This window comes from Gnatocerus cornutus, chromosome 2 (assembly GCF_029298725.1).
Source record: "Gnatocerus cornutus isolate USDA-ARS CGAHR chromosome 2, icGnaCorn1.1, whole genome shotgun sequence".
Classification (NCBI taxonomy): domain Eukaryota; kingdom Metazoa; phylum Arthropoda; class Insecta; order Coleoptera; family Tenebrionidae; genus Gnatocerus; species Gnatocerus cornutus.
The window spans coordinates 6,206,363-6,225,800 of NC_142234.1; the positions used below are offsets into that span (position 1 = coordinate 6,206,363).

The following is a 19,438-nucleotide window of genomic DNA, read 5'->3' on the forward strand; positions in this document are numbered from 1 at the left end:
TCAATTCAACTGTAACTTTTATTTATTTATTTATTTATTTATTTATCATTTTATCATTTACTTCATCGTTTGTTATTTAATTTATTGTATTCACTAAAACATTAAATTAGAAGAATAAAAAATGTTTATTAAAAAAACACGTAATACAAAAATTAGAGTCAAAATTCATCCATGAAAGTTTCAACGATATCACGTTCGGCCAGCAAGCAAACATCGATATGGTCTTTCATCTCTTCTTCTTTCACTAATTTCAAACAAAAAGGACAGTTAAATTGTGAGATGGACTCTCCAATAGGCGTTGCTGGTCGGTCTTCAGCTTTGGTTTCAAAGTCTGCGTCAAAAATACCACTCATACAGTCATCCAGATGTGAGTTTAGATTTTTTCTTAGTATCTTCTTTCCACATGCTAAACACGGCACTGTTTCTTGAGTATCCGGAGTAGATGTCGACAAACATTTCTCAATGTGCACTTCAAAAATAGAAGATTCAACTTTTTTGGTACAAACCGGACATTCTTTCTTCTCGTCTTTGACTTCGTTCAAGCATACATCTAGATGACTATTCAAATCTTTCAATGGCACTTTTTTATTACAAACTGGACAATCACAGAGTTCTTGGGAGGGAATTTTTGGTACTTTTGAAGTAGATGGTGCTGCTTCTTCTGCAGGTCGTTTGTTGGTATCACTGAACTTGTTAGCCCAGTGATTTCGGACAGAGAGAAAATCATTACTAGTATTGATACTGGTGCTTGGCTTTTTAACAACACCAGCATCTGCATTGAAAACTGTTGGTGTAAAGGAACTTTCGCTAGCAGTGTTGGAAGTTTTTGTCACCACTATGGTACTAGATGAGTTCATTTTACCCCCCTTCACCTTATTCAGAACCTTAAAACCTTTAATATTACTGGAACTACCACTAGTGCTAGTAGCAGTTACAAAGTCCCTAATATCCTTGTTCTTCGCGGTTACAGCGGTTTTTGAGTTGTTTGTTTTTTTTTCTTTTTTGTTGTTTTCTGGTTCCTTGACCTGTGAAGAAAACAATCAGTACAAAATAGATCTGACTATGAACTTACTTTAATAAATGTTCCATTGCAAGTTCGAGAATGTTCAGCCCACCAACGATCGTTGGGACCAGGGGGTCTGTTCATGGATCTTCGTACCATACCAAAAAAAGGTTTCCGAAGTTGACAGGGCCCATCACACCGCCACCAATGCTGTTGGTATAATCGAACTTCGTCATGGAAGTCGTGGTAAACAGTAATATTAGTTCCTACAAGAAAATTACATTGAACTTTCTGTTGGGAAAAACCGTATCTAAATTTCAAATTTCGCTCATTTTTTTACAACTGACAACGAAGCGCAAAATTTGAATAAAATTCAGGAAAACTGAAATGGAGCTATTAATAGTTCTAACCTGACTCTTTATTGATCCTATACATGTGCTTATGAAATTCTGGTCCATGTCCGTCCCTATCTCTATTATTATGAGTAACAAATAAATAAGCGTGAATCATTTCATGAAGTAAAGTCTCAATCAAATCTTTCCTAGGTCTCAATTTTAATAAAGGTTCGCTCAACGTTATCGAGCACATGCCTCCTCTGCCATTGTAAGAACAAACACCAGCACAAGTGGTCATTCTTTTGCTCCAAGACACACAAACTGCCAACAATTTATTCCAAAAATAACGTTCATTGAAAGCCATAAAAAGATTGTGAATATCAGGAGTCGGATCTACAAGTTCCCACGAAGGATCCACTAGACATTTGGACGAGTTGAGGCTGTCTTTTGGAGGTTTATAAACCAGACCATTTGAGGGTCTCTCACTGGATTCCTCAAACGCAAATTGTTCTTGAAGTTCCCGAGCCAATTCCTGATCAGTCTTTTCAGTACTTTTCGTCGTTTTATGCTCTTGCTCAAACTGATGTTGCAGTAAAAGAGCCATTTGGTAGTCGATCTCCGCCATCCTAACCTCAAAATTTTAAATCAATTTGTGTAACGACTAACGGTTGTTTTTTATTATGATCACGTAATGTTATTTCTTACCTGTTTATGGTAATTATCCCCAAAATTAGTTCCGCTATCAATACTTTTAACTCAAATTAAAATCCACATTTCGCGATCTCCACCTTTTTATACTTCAATGTTATCAACTGTCATTTTAGTGACATACGTTGTGTTTTGTGTGAAGTTTCGTCACAAAAAATTACGAAAAAAACCACTGTAATGTGCACAAAACATCGCAATAACCTTAAGCATGTCTGCCACTAATTTTGACGATGTTTTAACTTCTCTTCAAGGCGTACAGGAGAGTGCAAAATTACTCAAGCTGCTCATTGATGTAAGAAAAAAGGTAGATGCCGATTGTCCCAAAAACAAAGACAACATTGGCAAAATTCGCGAAAAGGGCTCATTTAAACCAATTATTTCATCCCTTCAAACGTCCAAAAAAGGAATAATTAACGTATCATTAAGTATATTAGGAAACTGTTGTTTGGACCCGAAATCCGCGAGGGACGTGGTAAGTCCCTGACGTCATTACTCGAACTGACTTAAGTCATGTCATATTTCAGGTTACTCAATATAACGTATTATCAAATCTCAACCTTCTTCTGAAGCGCTTTCCTAAAGATGACAGCATCAACGGTCGCGTTTTCCGAATTGTGGGCAATATGTGCCAACACAAAGACCAGTGGTCTAATGTTATTATTGAAAAGAAACCACAAATTGTTATCCATATCGTCAAATTTTTGAACGAGTCGGCTGAAGAAAAGGAAGATGGAAAAGTCTCGGAAGCCACTGTGACGATGGGAATTAGGGCTTTAAGAGAGTTATTAAACAGAGAAACCCTTGAAGTGCTGGTGAAGACACACGGTGTACTAAAAACTGTAGGCATGCTGCTTATAAAATTTGGGCAAATATGGCAAAAAACAAAAAATGGAGAGGCGGTGGTTATGAATATAATCAAATTATTGCACGAGTATTCACGGTATAAATTTTACCCGTCGATTCTAGAGGTTAGTATAAAACATAAACACAAATATAATACAAAATCTACAACCAAATGTGTATTCCATAGATGAGAACGACGAGCAAAGGCGATTCTATAGTCTACCTCAGCAAAATTCTACTAGTGGCTCCTAGGCAAGTGATCAAAATAGTCATGAACTTCCTCAGAATCAGTCATTTAAAGTCTGATTTACCGATACCTGAAATATTTGATAGCTTTGTGGAAGTATTACGAAATGAAACGATCATAAAAGGTAAGCCAATTATGCCTAATTACAGTTTTTCTTTAATTGTTTGTTTTCTAGAATTTAACCTAACGTGTGAAGAATGTCTTAGATGTCTTTGTCACTTGCTTGACCATCCAGGAAACCGCGAAAATGAAAGATGCGGCGAAAGTATTCCTCTTTTAGTAAACCTCTTGAAAGAGTTAACATTTGAGAATAACCGAAAAGTAAAACTCACCCACTCATTATACAGACTCTAATTTTCTATACTTTTAGATTGAATGTTGTCTCTTGATCATCTCAACCCTCAATAAATGCAAATATAACACTTGTCTCATCGCTGAACAAATAAAATGCGATGTTTTAGCAGTACTCAAAGAAAAACTAAAATTAATTGTTGGAAACGTAGAGCCATTAAATGTAACTCACAAAAGCGACAAGAAGAGAAAGACTAATATTCTTGTCAACTTCCGAGGGAGCAAAAGATGTCGGATTGCGGACGAGTTGGATGTAAGTTAAAACGAATTTCTAATTTCGGTGACTACATTATATTTCCAGAATGATTGTGATGATTTGTGTTCAACATCAAGCAGCGATGAAGAAATTGATCAACTGTATTCAAGTAGTGGAAGATACGATTACAGTCCAGCTTCTAGTAACGAATCGGAACTCGCTATGTCTTGGACTTCCGGATTATCGCCCCAGTCAAGTCCACGGTCTCACATGTTCGGTAACTATTGCAACCCTTAAATACATTATTGGTGACATTTTCTCTTAGAAATATCAGAGTCTGATTCAGACGACTACTCCCCCGTCTGCAGCGAAGTCGACCCGACTGAATTTTCCTTGCCACCGGTAGAAGATGAAGACTACACCAATCCGGAGATAGATTCTAAAAGCTCAGATGACATTCCACAGGAAACGGAAGAGCTTCCAAGTACTGCTTTTCTTATCCCCCATACAAAAATTAACGCGTTTTTTTAGGTTTCGATCTCGATTCTAGTTCAGTCAAGGAAATTAAAGCCAAACTGGTTGTCGAAATTATCGCTCTGCTTAAAACTTACACTAAAATAAAACCTCCAATTATACAACTAGGCGGCCATGAACTTCTACTAGGCCTTGTGAAAAGCTCTGGTTATTTCGACTGGCCACATTCTTCGGCAGTTCTTGATATCATTGACGTCATTTGTCGGATTTTAGAGTACGATTAACACAGTGAGTGGGTGGATGTTAAATAGTGATGTTGCAGGTCCCACGCTTACCTACTACCTCTGATGAAAAGTGAGTTTATTCCTGCAATTTATGACCTTTCCAAAGCACAACATGGCGGCTGGTGTTCAAAATGTCGGCAGTTCCAGTGGATCAGTTTGTCTATCATTAAGAAGTTATGCAGACTCGCGGAATCTGGAGGAGGAAAAGGTGACATCGCCCATAAGTTACTTCGAGGAGATAACGCCACCAAACAGCAGTTGGTACTAGTCATACCGTATATTATAAGGTAAGCTAAACAAAATCAGAAAGACAAAACTGTAACCGAAATCCTACTACAGAAACAAAGCCATCCTAGTCAAACTCATGCTCAACTGCGGCGGTCTAGAAATCCTCATGAAGCTCCTCAAAGACGAATCTCACCTCCAAAACAAAAGCATCAAAGTCCTATGCGTCTTGGCATCAAAGAAACTCTGCATTCCGGACCCTCAACAAATCTCCAGCACATACAAATCGAACGTGGTCGAATGTGAATCTATCGATTCTTCCACCATTGTCACGTTCAAACTTGACGATGGGAGTTTACTGAGTGCAGACCGCGAGTTACTCTGTAAAAATTCAGACTTTTTCGCTGGACTTTTGAGTGGACACTTCAAAGAGTCTAACCAAGACATGATTACGCTGCCCAACGTGCCGAATAAAGCACTGTCGTACTTGTTGCAGTTCATGAAATGTGATATAGATAAGACTGATCTTGTGGATATTGATTTGGATTTGAATACGCATCTTGATGTGATTGGACTGTGTGATAGGTTTTTAATGGAAGAGTATAGAGTGTATTTAACGGATTGTGTGGAGAAGTTTAGACTAAGTTCAGAGACCATTCCGACTATTTATAATTGGTCTTTAGAATCAAGGACAAATTTATTGAGAGTGGAGTGTATAGCGTATGCGTTAGTTGGAAATATTATAGACTCGGTCAGAGTCGAAATGTTTAGGAATTTATTTAATTTAGGATACACAGAAGAACTAGTGGAAGATATAAGGAAGTTGCTGGTAAGGTATATGAGTGTGCATCAATTCTGTGAGTGTAAGAAAAAAAGAGAGAAACAATGTGATAGAAAATTTCATAGTCTTTATTGAAACATTTTTTTACTACTTGTAAGTAGCTGAATAAATTTTAATTAAGAGTTTTCTTTTGGATTAATTTACAAACATATACACAATACCATCACAAGATCTTTGTAAGAAAGTATCACTTGTATTGACATTGTTTTAATAACTTAACACAGAGTAATGTACAATTAACTATTTTTTTAAGTCTTTTGTTATAAAAATAAATATCTAACAAAACAAGTGGTATCAACATACATAATAGCAATAAATAAATTAGATTACTTAAGGAAAAATCTAACCATTTACTAATTAGATACTAACTTATTTCTTTTTTAAAATGTGTTCATTAATCATGGTATAGATTAAACCTATTGTTAACGATGCAACAGCTGCGCCTTGGGCTCCAACACGCAAGTGCATTAAGTAAACACTAGGGCTCATTTTTCCTCTATTTTTAAACATGTAAGCCCCATAACCTACAGCACAGGTACACACGCCAATTGCTGTAATCAAACTCAACCTTAGTATCATTGTGGATGATAACAATTATGTTTGCAAAATTAGATTTGTTTGCGTAACTCACCAATAGGGAAAAAGGGGGCTTCCTTAGATTTTCGCGCTAATCTGTCAGATTGAGATTCTTCTTCATAATGGTATTTGGAATCGCTCATCGTAGCTACAAATAAAACAACACATGACTATTTTCATTAAAATCTATGCGAAAATTGGTAATTGGAAGAACAATTTGCAATGGGAAATTCCACGATCGTGGACAAATGTAAAACGGGAATTATTACATCACGCAAGTGATTGAGGTTAAGACGAAAAACTAAAATTAAAAGAACTAATAGACACTCACTTAACGACATGTTAACGGAAAAAAACTCAAAAGAACGGAAAATAATCCAAAATTTACCAATATGTAATCGCTTTGCTACGACTGCACTTTGACTGGTGATTCCAAGGGCGCGCAATGTGTTTTAACGAAATGAATGAGCCATGACGTCATATCTCCTTAGTCTCGTGGTGTTATGTCTCATTGCAAAGTACATAATTGCACAATTTTAGAACAAAAAAAGTTTCGATTTTGAATTATGCAATTTTTAAATGTCTTCACAAATAGATAAAATTAAAAAATTGGGTAACTCGTCTGGTTTGGGAATTTGACTTTGACCCTAGGGCTACTGGGGATTTTATTGTTTGGGATTTGTGTCAAATTTTGAATGAGTCAAAAATACAAATATGGGACATGTGCCTAGAGGCGAGCGAACCTCCTTGAGGGTGGTCACGTCGCCTACTGGAGATGTCTGCACGACAGCACGTAGTTTTAAGAAAGTCGGACAAATTAATTGAGATGTATTATCTCCGTTTCAACATCTTATCCTGATTTCGTTTCGGATTTCAGCGTTTTTTTATTTCAAAAGACAATCACATTTTTTTGTAATGAATGTAATAGACCTTTATTTAATTTATTGCTTTGACGTGAACTGGAAAAGTACATTTGAAAAAAGTATGTCTAATAGTAATAAACCAGACCAATTGGATTGATGATATAGCACTTTATAACTTATTATAACATTACACGTTAGCAAAACATATAGTTGTTAAAAACTCACTTTTTAGTACAATTAATTGTAATTAAAGGAATAATTGTTCATAAATTGCAGTTGATTTTCTTCTATTTGACTTAATTAAATTTTTTTGACCTGTTAATCATGTATTAAAAGATTTATTACTCAGCAGTTACATTAACAGAAAAATAGAAACAAATTATTTTTTGTGAAAACTCAAGCCAAAAAAATATTGTGTATGGCCTGATTTATATTGTAGAATCTATTGTAGATGAACTGTGTTATAATAATTGACATCGATTAAACTTTATGAGTCCGCAATTGAAAAAACTTTTTAGAATTACTTCAACATGGCAGTTATGCTAACAGATAACTTAAAAACACAATCCTTATAGACAAATGCGTCCAAATGTGACACATTTATTCTCATTCGTGCAGGTTAGTCTGTTTATCTCATTGTAAACAGGAAATTGATATAGGTATGTACTTATAGGCGCTTATCAAAAATATGTATCTCTAATAAAATTCACTTCAGCTGCTGGTTTTCATATGGCATGGCAGACAATATTAAATAGTTAATTAGTTGTTCAATTAAAAAAGAAAGTCTAAAAAAAACACTAAAAACGAAAACAATTTCGATATCCAGATAAGGGCGGATATTATAATTTATTATAATTTGCGCTTGTTATACGATTCCCTTTTTATCATATCAACATTTGCCCCAATTTGTTGTTTTTATTCTTTTAATATGTTTTGTTTCGTTTTCGTTAATTGCGTTTGTTCCATAATAAAGTTATCTTATCAGTCAGTCATTATTGATGTCAAAAAAGCAATACATATTCTCACTCCACCCAAATTTAATAGACAAACGAGGCCACAAAAATACGAGTTAACAGTACTTCTAGTTATGAAATAGATAAACATGTACAGAGGTATTTTAAAATTTTTTTTGCAAAACGTTGCACTGAAAAAATATTCGAAATAATCAGTTTATCGACCGTGAAAGCCTTCAGTTTATTACAATCGCATTAACAAAAGCTCGGATTAACGACATAATTGCCGTTATAATAATCTGATAAAACAATATGTATAAAATTGGTTCACGATTTGTTAAGATTTCCATTTTTCTTCTCACCTAAATAAACTTTTTCAAGCATTATATCGTCTTTATTCTTCTTACCGGCCACGAATAATTCACTTTACAACAAATCACGTGCTTGTCCTGATAAAAACACATTCATAAATATAAATACTACATAATAATTACAACGCTATAATAAAACAACAACTTCTAAAACAACAATCAATAATTCTTCAAACTTTGCAATTTATCACATGCGGGCGTTTTTATGTTCTGAGCAGCTTGAAACAGTTCCCTATCACCAAAATTCCGGGCTTTCCAAATCATTGAATCCCCTGAAAATAAAACTAAGTAAAAAAAGCAGTGGATATTAAAAAACATACGATAGTTTTTCTCTCTGTAGCATGCATGTCGTAAATTCGAGATGTACTCTTCCTCCACTGACATTTCAAGCCTTCGTACCGAACCCTGAAACTCAGCGGCGAAGTTCTCTTTCACATAGTAAGGTATCTTCAGGTTTGCAGTACTCCTTGCGATTGGGTATTTCCTATAAATCACAATAAGTTTTCGATAGGATTTTTCCAACAACTCACGAATTCACTTGTAGACTATAAGGAGGATCCGATACGAAGAAACTTGACGCCATGGATAAAACGATCGCGAGGATAATCGGTAAAAGTTGGACGAAAGCTGAGTAATTACTTTGCTGGAAAAGAGAAATTTCCTTAGACCACGTTCTCGTTGAAACTCAGTCCTACCTCTCTGTGATGATGATTGTGGTGAGTTTCTTGCGTACCAGTGCCTTGTCTCTGCCATCGTCCCCCACGTCGAACGTACACATTAGCGCCGTTAAATCCTGAACCAAAGAACATGTTGAAAATTTCGTCGGCACCGTCAGCATCGAAAGTGTTGTTGTGGTGGGATCTGGAGGATAATCGTTCGTCTTCAGGTCCAAATTGGTCGTATTGTTTGCGTTTTTCCACATCGGTTAGGATAGCGACGGAATTACCTGAAATAGCCTTGAACTCAGAATTGAGGTCTTTCTAAACATGTTAAGTTTTAAAGAGCATTGATTAATCCATACTAGAATTTGTAACAAAAATAGAGCGCAGTTATTCAAACAAACGTTACCAATTTTCTTGAAGGCCTCAGCTGCCCCAGGGCACTTATTCTTATCAGGATGAAACTGCAGCGCCAACTTCTTGTACGCCTTTTTGATCTCAGAATCGGTAGCGTCCTTACTAACCCCAAGGATCTCATAATAATCCTTGCATTTGTTGATTTTTTTCACTGCTTCCAACTGCTCGGGAGTGTACTCTGGTGCTTTTGCTGGTTCTTCAACTTTGGGGGCCACATTACGTTTCCGCGGTTGTTCAGTTTCTACTTTACTCTCAGCCATTAACTTTATTTGGACGAGAAGATCTGCAGGAATAAGGACACGTCAGTTATCCTGACTGTAGTTTGACGTACCTTGGGCTTTTTGTGAAGGATAGAGACGTTCAGCCTTATGAAGAAATTTCTCGGCTTTCTCGCGATTGCGTTCTTTGATATAGGTTTCAGCGAGTTTGATGCACTTGTCTGCTTCATCTTTATTGCCGTCCATTACAAATTGGAATTTAGAGGACGCACGAAACCACCACAAATCAATGAAAATGTTCAATGTAACGATTTAATTAAGAAACAGCTGATTTCATTTTGACGGATGTCAAATTCAAATGACGTATGATCATTGACTTTAGTTAAGTAGATGTCCGGAGTGGCGGTATTTACAGCCAATAAAAAAAATTCTGCTTTAATATAAAAGTACACATTTTTGATGGTCTGTTGTAGGAACGTAGCTGTTGTAAATCTATTTTTTTTACGATTTTAAATAATAAATTTGTCGTTGGAATAATAAAAAATTTTTGTCACTCTATGGAGGTTTTTCTGCATTTTTCCACTAGTGGCGTCACTGTCGTCTTTTTCCAATATGGCGCGCGGTGGAGTGACGTGTTTGATTATTTTTGTTGTAATATGTGGTTTTTTGAATGTAAAAGGACAAAATGACATTATTTTGTTAAATGAAGACAACTGGAGGGACATGCTGAAGGGTGACTGGATGGTGGAATTGTAAGAATCACAAAATTTTAAAAAAACAAAGAGCCGCTGTCATGTCAAATGATTTCAAGCGAAACCCATTTAAAAATCGCGTAAAATGCGTTAAACGCATGGTTTATTACGTTGTCTAATATAAAAGAACCCATTAGACCGGAATTCCGCTAATTTTCTATTTTAAATGTATTAAAGGGCGTTGACGAGGACGCCGGTTCACATGTTATTGGCTCATTATCGGAAATTTGCGGTGACCCGTGACGAAGTTTTAATGAAATTCCCATTTTCACATGTCACACTTCGATTGAAATGAAAGTTTTTGCATTAAATTGAAATGTGGGGGCTAAACGAAGCCTACCTAAAATCGCGTGCCGGTGACATCACGGTGTTGACAGAAGTGCAGTGGCGTAACAGAAGAACATAATTTTTGATTCGGTTCAATTTTTGTATGATTTCAGGGTAGTTTGTATTGCAAAAAGCACCGGTGTAATATTGCATTCTCTTTTATCAGCACTTTCTTATCTGTGTTGTGTTTTCTTATCTGCTGCATTTTTGTTCCATGAAGTTGCAGCAAAACCACATTCCATACTCCACAATGACCAATTTTTGTCAGTACGAAATAAAAAATTAAATCATAATAAAAAACGAAGAAACTAAGTGGGGAGTTCTTCAAACAGAAGTTTTGTCTAACATTTCTAAAACATAGTGTACTAGTTTTTCTTTTTCTTCAGAAAAATGCATCTAAACTGAATAAGTTACATACGCTATAAGTTAAATATTCTGTGAGACTTGACGATAAATACAATGTTCTTTCCTATTGCAGCTATGCGCCTTGGTGCCCGGCATGCAAAGGGCTCCAAGACACCTGGCAACTGGTCGCTGCATGGGGTAGCAACATGGGCATCAAAGTTGGACAAGTGGATGTAACAGCTTCCCCTGGCCTCAGCGGTAGATTTATGGTAACCGCTTTGCCAACAATCTTCCAGTAAGTTTCCACATCTGCTTTCTTGAAATCCACTAATGGCGCATTTCAGTGTAAGCGATGGCAAGTTTCGACAATACAAAGGTTCCAGAGATAAAGAATCCTTCATGGCGTTTGTAGTTGAAAAAAAATGGCTACATGTCGAGCCGGTGCCTTATTGGAAATCGCCCGATTCTGTTCAAATGTCTATCGTTTCCACATTTTTTAAACTGTCTCAATCGTTACGGGTTAGTTGGTCGAATTTCAAATTTTCTTGTAAACTAAATCAAATTTTAGCTTATTCATAATAAATTAATGGAGGAGTTTGGTCTTCCAACATGGGGGTCTTACCTGATTTTTGCCATAGCTACTATCATCCTAGGAGCTTTACTGGGTCTAGTAAGTTAGTAAAAATGAAATTTTGTAAGGTTCATTAAAATTTCTAGCTTCTTGTCTGTATAATTGATCTGATCTATCCTCCGAAACAATCGGTCGAACCAAAGAAAGAGCAGAAAAAGGCCAAGAATTCTGATGACGAATTGGTAATTTTTCAGTGGTGTTATTAGAGCCCCCCATAACTGTTCCAATTTTAGGGCGATGAGGACATCAAAGACGATTTGTTGGATGATGCTGCAGCATCTGATCAAGATACACCTAAAAGTAACCCAAGTAGTCCCAACGCGAGGAAACGCAAGACGAGGAGAGCGGACTAACAGATGAGGGCGCTTAAAATTTGAGACTTATTCCAGTGGCAGTTTCGAGTGTGAACTAACAATAAATGGAAGCGAAAACACTATTCCATGAGATATTTAAATTTTTCTATTATTAATATTATTGTAGATTTTTTCAATAAACTTGTGATGTTATTTTTTACACAAAATTGGTTTATACATACTTACCAGGTCACAACCCCAATTATTGTTCCTGAATTGGATTGAAACCTTTTAATACGGTAAGATGAAGTATTCTTTTAATTTTTTGCTCAAAGTTTTATTTTTCACCAGGACCAGGAAAGCTGAACACAAACCTGAAAAAAGTGATTTCTAGGACATCAGACGAGACCATCAAAGAATATTACAAAAAAGAAGAAATCTAATAAGGAAAAGAATCTTAGCTCCGACGATCCATGGGACAAATGGAGTTTCCGAGAAAAACTAAACGTCTTGTTCATGCTGCATTTTGCTAGATGACCAACGAAAGATTCAGAGGTAAGATTTATCCAAAATTGTGGTTAAAAACTCAGTTGACGAACAGTCAAATTTGATTAATTTCAAAATTGTACGTCACTCTAGTTTTGAACATGGCGAAGCTTTTCAAGTAAAAACCCCTTTTTATAATTCTTAATACACTACTTCACTTCTAGGAAGAAAGGGTTTGTGATTGACAAAATTTCTGAAGACTCTTTCTACGAAAATTTTCTCCTAGGACTACCCTGTCTTCTTAAAAAATGCCCTCTCGTGTCGCATATTACCCTAAAACGTTACTTTCCCGCAACTATCAAGGAATTAAGTGAATGGGAATCTACCAACGATGTCGCTTTGCCCACTGATCTGCGTAGTTTCTTTCTTTCTAACAACGGATTTTTGTTCTCTTACACGTTCCATTACGACAAATCAGTAAATGATTCAAACACCGTAACAGCAAGTATCGAAATAAATCCTCTGTGTAAAATGGAGAAGTTATCGATAGAGGAATCTATGTACGCCACAGACGGTGGCACGCAAATTTTATCTCCAAATAGTAAAATCCACGTTTTAGCAAATCTAGAAGATAATAACTGCGTCGTTCTGGCTCAGTTTAACCCGACTTTACCTCTAACAATTTGGTTGTATTTTAAACGGAAGGTTTTCTATTTTCTATGTGAAAACATTGGTACATATTTCCGGATGGCAATAGCCCACGTGGGTGTTCCCGGATGGCAATTATTGGTCCTCAACGCGACTTTGCCCGAGTGGAGTGCCGACATGATCCAAATCTTGGCACCTGGGATAATGAACAATCGGCAATTGTTTGAAAACGGGAGCGAACTGAATAAAATAGATTGCGACATTTTTAACCTCACCAACGACCTCGAGTTAATCTCGGATGAAGGAAAATTAGAGAGTGTAGCCAAGAGAAAAGGAAGCGCGAAGCATAAACCGAAAAAATGAATACTTTAATGTAACAAAAAATGTAATACATGGTGGTTTTAATGGAATTACGCAGCTAAGTTCCTAAAATAGGCAAAGAGGTGTCTTAGTCCTAAGTTGAGCAAAAAACAGATCAATTTTCCTAGACGCCATCTTCGGGGAAATCGGAATTTCGGGCACAGCTTCGAAGAGGGTATCAAACACATTCATTCTTCGTCGTCGTCTAAAGCGAAGCGGCGACGTTTGGGAACCGCGACTTCTTCACTGGAGTCGTCATCATCGTCGCTTCTGAAAGAAAACTTTTACTTGAGATGATCGCATAGGTTGATCTTACCTCCTGCCCAATCTTCGTCTGTGTATTTTTAAAATGTTTCCAGTTTCCTTGTCTGGTTTGGCTTTTTTCTTTTCGTGAGCAAACTTCTTGATGTATATAACCCTTTTTTTCTGCCCATTGTCACTCTCATCTTCATCTGTGTAATCTTCATTCGTTTCGTCCGTGTCATCTTCAGACTCGCATCTGCGTCCTCTTTTATCGACGCAAACGCTGACTTCTTCCGTTTCATCAGTATCGTCTTCATCGCTCACGCTTTCTTGAAATCGTCTCGTCCGAAGTTTTTTACCGCGATCGTCATCATTATTTTTTTTAAACTTGATCCTTTGAGGGGCTTCCTCCTCTTCTACTTGTCGTCTGGTTTTCTTCACTTTAGACCTGCTATCACTCCAATCTTCATCACTGTTGCTATCTCTAAACTTATTTTTTTTGTATCTCTGGTTATCATCACGTTTGGCGTAACGTTCTCTAGTATCACGTTTATCACGTTCGTCGTACTCCGACAGTTTGTACTTTCTGTCGCATTGTACAGAAGGGATGACTGCCAAACATACAAAAAGCACAGCTCCGCAAAGTATAATCCTGCAAAAGCGCGAGTTTTTTAAAGTCGCGGGAAATTTAAAATCTCTACTTACCTCATTTTCAAACCATAAACTGAGTTGTAGATGTCTATTGTTGCTCTTAAATAGGAAGATCTTCGTTGTTTGCTGTGGGAGGACTATTCCAGCTAAATCTTTTAATCCTTCTTTCAACTTTCAACAAAGAAAATAAATATGCGTGTTGAGGCGAACGATCGCTTGCTCAATAAACCCACCCACAAAATCGAATGTTAGCCTCATTGATAGGTAACGTCTCAAATCACAACGTAAAATAAACTGAAAATTATTAGATAATTTTCGTATTGCCGGTCTTTCATCCTCATCTAGTTTGAGGTTGGAACGAGACGGCTTGAAAAACGTACTAGCAGTATTTTTAAAACCTGGCACTGAAACCTGCAAACTGCTTACGTATCCGATAAATAAATTTCTATAAATAAAGACGCCTCGTATGAAGAGGTAGACTCGAGCCAGTGCGATTTTCATTATTATATAGTTTAGTGCGTGTAAGTTTCCATCTTGAAGTAAGTAAATAGGATGTTTGAGGAGAGATTTACGTGTTTTCGAGGTACACGGTCCAACCACGAGCTTTACTTTCTTTGTTTCGTAAAAATTACACCAGAAATCAAACAGATCGTTGCATAACTTTTTTTGTAATTGAAACTCAATTTTCGAAAATCGCGCCAAAAAAGCGTCAAAAACAAAACTATTATTTAAAATGACGTCAAAAAGGGCCTTGGCAATCCCAAAATTCATTCTAATTTCATCTTGAGGTGTAAGAAAAGAAATATTTTTAGTCAGAATCGAAAGGTGGGTTATATGCGAATTACTTCATTTGAAGTCTAGACGCATTTTGTGTCATTGTTTTCAAAATTTTGGTGCTATTTATGTTCGAATAGACATTTCAAATTCGTATTTTTAGTCCGAATGGAGTATTTTTACTTAAATTGACGAAAACTTCACTAATTGGGTTCAATGTCTTCTTCCAGGTCATTAGGAAAAAAATCCTTGTCTAAATTTACAAAGACGAGATTTGTTTTTCCTGGAAAATATGAAACGAAATGTTTATTAGTCTTGCATTTTCATCAGCGCATCTGGTAAAACAATTTTTTTATAAGAGTGTTTACATAATTTATAATTTATTCTAAAACGCTGTTATAGAGTTGGGGCCTATAAATGATTGTTTAATAAATAAATAGATCCTTTCTATTTTCACACAATGGAAACTTGTAATCGCAGATAGTTTATGATACAAAAAAACAATACAAATGCTAATTTTATTAAAAGTCCCGCCAGCTAATATTTACTTTTGCGATTTTCTTCGTGCACTCCACTGTTGAGCAGGTCAGGATTTCAAATATTTACTCGAATTGTTATTTATAATAAATTGATTGACGATTTTGAAAAAACGAATAATGTTTGTTGAAAACCGCGTTTTAAAACTTTACTTGAATTAAGATTATTTATTTGTTGTAAAATTATAAAGAAGCAGCAATTCCTATGAAAGTTTACAATAATAATAATTTCTGTGAAAATATCCAGTCTCTAAAAAGAAGAGATGTTTTGTTTTTAAGTTAAAAACACTTTTTTTAAGTTCTTTTATCTTTTATAGTCCTGTCACTTTTTTAATAAGAATTTGCGTCATACCATGAAGTCTATAAATTCTCAAATTTTGATTGTATGATCTCCGCAACGAAGGAAAAAGATTATCTTTATCTGAATATTTTTTCAGAAGCTGTAAAAGTTCAAATTGTGAAACAACCTTATTTGTTTAAAAAACTGTTCTTGCAGAGGAATTAAACGTGACACATGAAAACAGAAAATTTCTTAAGATTTTTTTATTTACTAATTACTCAAACCCTAACTGATAATGAAATCTTGTGTATTCTAGAAATTGTTTACCGTTGTTTACATGATATAAAAGTAGTGATTACCTGAGTTATGATAACTTTACAAATACTTTTTAACTACCCTGAAATTCTGTAACTTTTATTAATAAATCTCAGAACACGTCATCCGTGCATTGTTTAGAAATTGGCAATAGGAAAATTTGGCCTCAAGAAATACCTGTGAACTTATTTTAATTTTATGACAACATATATGGAATTATCACTTGTTGATTAGATTATAAATGTTAAGATGAGTGATTTAAATTTCCTATTGACTCAAATTAAGTGTTTTTCACGTTAGAGGACCAGAAATACATCTGTGGCACCTTTTCAATGAAAAACACAATTTTCTTCCTTTGGCAAGCCTCGTATTTACGTTGGCCGCTGTTCTAATTTTTACCAAAAGTGTTATTTTCCATAAACCACCTTTAAACCGACGCAATTCTTTGTCCGCGCACTTTGGATTATATTTAAAAACGCGTTGTAATTGTTCGCGCTACCACGTGAATCTTTTGGCATCTCGATGGTCGATTTTTCTGTGAATTTCAAAAATAGCTTTGATAATAACACCGTTGGAATACAGTTTGATATCGTTAAGTATCGCGTATTTCGTTTATTTTTTCTGTTATGAAGTCGTGAGTTGTCGTTTAAAAATAAATCCAACTCATTCGCCTTCTCTACAAATCTTTCTTCTCGACAGAAAACGTCTCAGTCACAATGGGTAACACGCGTAGTGCTGCACACCACGAAGCCGATGTCTGGTGGGACGTCACACCACAAATACCCACAAGAAACGTCGGTGTTGAAGAAGAAGAAACAAGAGACGAGCGTCAAAGTCGCATCAAAGAAGAACTAGATGAATTCAAGCTGGACTTGGCTCGAAAACACGAACGACGTAGACAATTGATTGCGGAAAAGCGGAAAGAAATGGAGGATCTTCGTGACGAAGTGAAACGTTTAAAGCAAGAGAATGAAGAACTGAGAAGTTGTGGGGGACTTACACAAGGAACGAACGACTTGGAAGATATTAGACAGAAGAATCTCGAATTGAAGGTGACGATTGCAAAGTTGCAAAGTGATTTACAAGAATTGAACAGTGAGATGATCAGTTTTGAGAAGGAACGACAAGATTACAAGACTCATGTGGTCGCTCTCAAAGACGTTGTAAGTGTTTCAAAGCAGATGTTGATGATTCGAGAAGCGCAGCTAAAGGAGCTCAGAGAAAAAGTCACAGAGATTGAGGTTTCTTTAGCTGGCAGAGAGTTAAAAATGTTGTCTCAAGATCTGAGGGCAGAATATGAAAAGCAGTTGCAAAATATCAAAAATTTGAGAGCGTTTTATGAGGAGCGACAACGAGCGGATAAAAGGGAAAAAGACGAAATGCGGACGGTTTTAGATGAAGTTAAAAAGGAATTGCAAGACGAAAGGAATAAGAACACGTGAGTTTTACAGTGTTCAAGTGTTAAAGTGATTTGTTTTAACGTGAGATTACAGAGAACTCGAAGAAAACTTGGAAAGGCTAGAAGAAGAGAATTCTAAGAAGTATGACGAAATTAAGAATCTCGAATCGAACTTAGGGTTGACCAAAGCAGAGTGTCGTCAGTACGAAGCGGAACTCTCTGCCATCAATCAGGTAAGACCATAATAAGTATAATAAACAAAGCCAAATCATTATTATTTCAGCTTTTCTCTCAAATTCTTCTTGGTTTCAACAACAACCAAGAGATTGATATTGAAAAACTGATCAAACTGTTGGAAGAAAACCATCATCTCCTCCAAGACATTGCCGTCAATGAAGAATCCAACCAAGTTTCAGCTCTCCCTAAAGTACTCCTGGACCTAGTGAACGAAGTCAGCGATTCCAAAGACTCTGAAGACGAACCACCAAAAGCTAATCCTGAAACTCAGATTTCCAACCAACTGAACAGTGCTTCTGAAATTGTAGAAATTTTGCCAAAAGTGTGGAAAGTTTTAATCGAACTTTTGAGTCATCAGTGTGCTCCAGTGGCTGCTGAGGAACAGAAGAACGAAAATCCTTGCTACAAACTCGTGGAAACTTCCAAAGGACCTCACTTAGTTCTTAGCGTTAGTCAAACTTTCATCCGATTGAAGGTAACGTTCAGTTTTTGTTGTATTTTGACTAATTCATTACTCACAGGATCTCATTCTTGAGAAGAAAAGCTTAGAACGTGAAACCGGTCGTTTGAAACAGCTCAACACCCACCTAGAGTGCCGTATGCAAGAACAAGAAAAGCGCCTCGAGCTCGTCTCTGGCGAGCTATCGGAGACTTGGCACGTAGTTGGCAAACTCCAAAAGAAGCATCAGCTACTACACACTCAAGAAAAAATCCTTCGTTACGAATTAGCCCAAAAACGCAAACTTCTCACAGACCTCAAAGCAGAGTTAGAATACAGTCGCGAAAAATGGCAAGAAGCTCGAGAAAAAAACTCCAACACTGAGAAACAATGGGAGCAGTTACGAATAGAGTTTGCTTCACGCAAAATAACAGGAGGAGATGATTCTCACAACAGTGTTGAAAGTGGTTACAGTGACGACAAAGAATGCTCGAGCGAAGACGAACCCGGTTATGAAACCGACGTTTCCGATAAAAATGAAGAGAAAACGGTCGACGATGTGTTATCAGCGAGGGAAGAAAGGCTGAATAGATTAGAAAGTCAGTGTAGCAGTTTAGTAAAGCAAGTGGCGAACACTTCGAGTAGAAGTGTTGCCATTGTAAATAAATTAGACGCATTGCATGAAACGTATGGAAGGCGCGAAGACGGGGAAACGTCGGGAATAGGAGAATCGTCTGACAATGGACGACCTCCAGAGGAATAGTACAAAATTATTATAACTTGTACAAACTTATTTAAGTATTATTGTGACTGTAATATTTTTGCATATTGTTTTTATATGGCAAATCAATATTTTGTGTATGTATGAAAATAAAATGATTTTAAAATCACAAAGTGTTTACTTTGCAGCAAATTTATGAGGGCAACAGTTTGAAGGTTTACACGTCGGACGTTGAGAAGGTTGTTCATCTAAATATAATTCTAGTAGGTTAAAGAAACTGCAGATAACGGAAGTGCGACACGTGTCCTTCTGCTTCTACTTGAACTCAAGATCATATTTTCATACTTCCTATATTGATCGCCAACAAATCAAGCATCACATTTGCGTGCTATTCTCTTGAATTGAATGAATGAATTGCACTTTTAGCTCAAACTGAA

At 36.3% G+C, this 19,438-nt stretch overlaps 8 protein-coding genes across 10 annotated transcripts; 4 read left to right on the forward strand and 4 right to left on the reverse strand.

Annotated features, from left to right (window-relative positions):
* Window positions 1-106: 106 nt before the first annotated feature.
* On the reverse strand, window positions 107-2,134 carry mh (DNA-dependent metalloprotease SPRTN). 2 transcript variants are annotated; one of them, XM_088030636.1, is made up of 4 exons: window positions 2,044-2,134; window positions 1,414-1,964; window positions 1,073-1,269; window positions 107-1,025 (listed from the first exon to the last, which is right to left on the reverse strand). In XM_088030636.1, exons 2-4 carry the CDS (start codon window positions 1,961-1,963, stop codon window positions 159-161), a joined length of 1,614 nt encoding a protein of 537 aa, XP_087886762.1. In that variant the 5' UTR covers window position 1,964; window positions 2,044-2,134; the 3' UTR covers window positions 107-158. The 2 variants fall into 2 exon arrangements, with proteins under 2 accessions (XP_087886762.1, XP_087886763.1); XM_088030637.1 differs by having other exon boundaries at window positions 1,414-1,969; window positions 2,044-2,133.
* Window positions 2,135-2,254: 120 nt separating this feature from the next.
* Rnb (BTB/POZ domain-containing protein Rnb) lies at window positions 2,255-5,632 on the forward strand. The gene is made up of 10 exons (XM_088030634.1): window positions 2,255-2,518; window positions 2,571-3,014; window positions 3,077-3,260; window positions 3,312-3,457; window positions 3,507-3,740; window positions 3,789-3,960; window positions 4,009-4,167; window positions 4,215-4,431; window positions 4,480-4,728; window positions 4,781-5,632. Exons 1-10 carry the CDS (start codon window positions 2,255-2,257, stop codon window positions 5,580-5,582), a joined length of 2,871 nt encoding a protein of 956 aa, XP_087886760.1. The 3' UTR covers window positions 5,583-5,632.
* LOC148178301 (HIG1 domain family member 1A, mitochondrial-like) lies at window positions 5,558-6,743 on the reverse strand. 2 transcript variants are annotated; one of them, XM_088030642.1, is made up of 3 exons: window positions 6,472-6,743; window positions 6,139-6,231; window positions 5,558-6,058 (listed from the first exon to the last, which is right to left on the reverse strand). In XM_088030642.1, exons 2-3 carry the CDS (start codon window positions 6,224-6,226, stop codon window positions 5,877-5,879), a joined length of 270 nt encoding a protein of 89 aa, XP_087886768.1. In that variant the 5' UTR covers window positions 6,227-6,231; window positions 6,472-6,743; the 3' UTR covers window positions 5,558-5,876. The 2 variants fall into 2 exon arrangements, with proteins under 2 accessions (XP_087886768.1, XP_087886767.1); XM_088030641.1 differs by having other exon boundaries at window positions 6,415-6,736.
* A 1,365-nt stretch (window positions 6,744-8,108) lies between these two features.
* On the reverse strand, window positions 8,109-9,945 carry LOC148178302 (dnaJ homolog subfamily B member 14). Its single transcript, XM_088030638.1, has 6 exons — window positions 9,678-9,945; window positions 9,339-9,629; window positions 8,966-9,216; window positions 8,801-8,913; window positions 8,591-8,754; window positions 8,109-8,542 (listed from the first exon to the last, which is right to left on the reverse strand). Exons 1-6 carry the CDS (start codon window positions 9,808-9,810, stop codon window positions 8,430-8,432), a joined length of 1,065 nt encoding a protein of 354 aa, XP_087886764.1. The 5' UTR covers window positions 9,811-9,945; the 3' UTR covers window positions 8,109-8,429.
* A 214-nt stretch (window positions 9,946-10,159) lies between these two features.
* LOC148178303 (thioredoxin-related transmembrane protein 1-like) lies at window positions 10,160-12,139 on the forward strand. Its single transcript, XM_088030639.1, has 6 exons — window positions 10,160-10,316; window positions 11,122-11,283; window positions 11,333-11,507; window positions 11,557-11,658; window positions 11,706-11,801; window positions 11,853-12,139. The coding sequence occupies exons 1-6, from the start codon at window positions 10,177-10,179 to the stop codon at window positions 11,970-11,972; spliced, it is 795 nt and encodes a 264-aa protein (XP_087886765.1). The 5' UTR covers window positions 10,160-10,176; the 3' UTR covers window positions 11,973-12,139.
* Window positions 12,140-12,599: 460 nt separating this feature from the next.
* LOC148178304 (tubulin polyglutamylase complex subunit 2-like) lies at window positions 12,600-13,409 on the forward strand (the record flags this gene model as incomplete). The annotated part of the gene is made up of 1 exon (XM_088050451.1): window positions 12,600-13,409. A coding segment is annotated over one exon (810 nt), but the record flags the coding sequence as incomplete, so codon positions are not given.
* Window positions 13,394-14,687, reverse strand: LOC148178305 (uncharacterized). The gene is made up of 3 exons (XM_088030640.1): window positions 14,355-14,687; window positions 13,723-14,301; window positions 13,394-13,676 (listed from the first exon to the last, which is right to left on the reverse strand). The coding sequence occupies exons 1-3, from the start codon at window positions 14,357-14,359 to the stop codon at window positions 13,595-13,597; spliced, it is 666 nt and encodes a 221-aa protein (XP_087886766.1). The 5' UTR covers window positions 14,360-14,687; the 3' UTR covers window positions 13,394-13,594.
* A 54-nt stretch (window positions 14,688-14,741) lies between these two features.
* On the forward strand, window positions 14,742-19,174 carry LOC148178306 (uncharacterized). Its single transcript, XM_088030635.1, has 5 exons — window positions 14,742-14,839; window positions 16,905-17,643; window positions 17,699-17,837; window positions 17,888-18,316; window positions 18,363-19,174. Exons 2-5 carry the CDS (start codon window positions 16,922-16,924, stop codon window positions 19,041-19,043), a joined length of 1,971 nt encoding a protein of 656 aa, XP_087886761.1. The 5' UTR covers window positions 14,742-14,839; window positions 16,905-16,921; the 3' UTR covers window positions 19,044-19,174.
* The last annotated feature ends 264 nt before the right edge of the window (window positions 19,175-19,438 follow it).

Excerpts from the sequence above, each read along its gene's own strand:
- Rnb (XM_088030634.1), top strand. The coding sequence starts at position 2,255 with ATGTCTGCCACTAATTTTGACGATGTTTTAACTTCTCTTCAAGGCGTA. Across the intron at positions 3,261-3,311 it reads AAATGAAACGATCATAAAAG|AATTTAACCTAACGTGTGAA; the intron begins GTAAGCCAATTA and ends TTTGTTTTCTAG. Across the intron at positions 4,729-4,780 it reads GTCATACCGTATATTATAAG|AAACAAAGCCATCCTAGTCA; the intron begins GTAAGCTAAACA and ends ATCCTACTACAG.
- LOC148178305 (XM_088030640.1), bottom strand. Across the intron at positions 13,677-13,722 it reads AGACGAAGATTGGGCAGGAG|AAGCGACGATGATGACGACT; the intron begins GTAAGATCAACC and ends GTTTTCTTTCAG.
- LOC148178303 (XM_088030639.1), top strand. The coding sequence starts at position 10,177 with ATGGCGCGCGGTGGAGTGACGTGTTTGATTATTTTTGTTGTAATATGT. Across the intron at positions 11,508-11,556 it reads AACTGTCTCAATCGTTACGG|CTTATTCATAATAAATTAAT; the intron begins GTTAGTTGGTCG and ends ATCAAATTTTAG. Across the intron at positions 11,802-11,852 it reads AGAATTCTGATGACGAATTG|GGCGATGAGGACATCAAAGA; the intron begins GTAATTTTTCAG and ends TTCCAATTTTAG.
- LOC148178301 (XM_088030641.1), bottom strand. Across the intron at positions 6,059-6,138 it reads AGCCCCCTTTTTCCCTATTG|CAATTGGCGTGTGTACCTGT; the intron begins GTGAGTTACGCA and ends GTTTGATTACAG.
- mh (XM_088030636.1), bottom strand. The coding sequence starts at position 1,963 with ATGGCGGAGATCGACTACCAAATGGCTCTTTTACTGCAACATCAGTTT. Across the intron at positions 1,270-1,413 it reads TAGGATCAATAAAGAGTCAG|GAACTAATATTACTGTTTAC; the intron begins GTTAGAACTATT and ends ATTTTCTTGTAG. Across the intron at positions 1,026-1,072 it reads GCAATGGAACATTTATTAAA|GTCAAGGAACCAGAAAACAA; the intron begins GTAAGTTCATAG and ends TTTTCTTCACAG.
- LOC148178306 (XM_088030635.1), top strand. The coding sequence starts at position 16,922 with ATGGGTAACACGCGTAGTGCTGCACACCACGAAGCCGATGTCTGGTGG. Across the intron at positions 17,838-17,887 it reads AACTCTCTGCCATCAATCAG|CTTTTCTCTCAAATTCTTCT; the intron begins GTAAGACCATAA and ends TTATTATTTCAG. Across the intron at positions 18,317-18,362 it reads AAACTTTCATCCGATTGAAG|GATCTCATTCTTGAGAAGAA; the intron begins GTAACGTTCAGT and ends CATTACTCACAG.
- LOC148178302 (XM_088030638.1), bottom strand. The coding sequence starts at position 9,810 with ATGGACGGCAATAAAGATGAAGCAGACAAGTGCATCAAACTCGCTGAA. Across the intron at positions 9,217-9,338 it reads TGAGGCCTTCAAGAAAATTG|GTAATTCCGTCGCTATCCTA; the intron begins GTAACGTTTGTT and ends AGGCTATTTCAG. Across the intron at positions 8,543-8,590 it reads CTACAGAGAGAAAAACTATC|GGGATTCAATGATTTGGAAA; the intron begins GTATGTTTTTTA and ends TTTTATTTTCAG.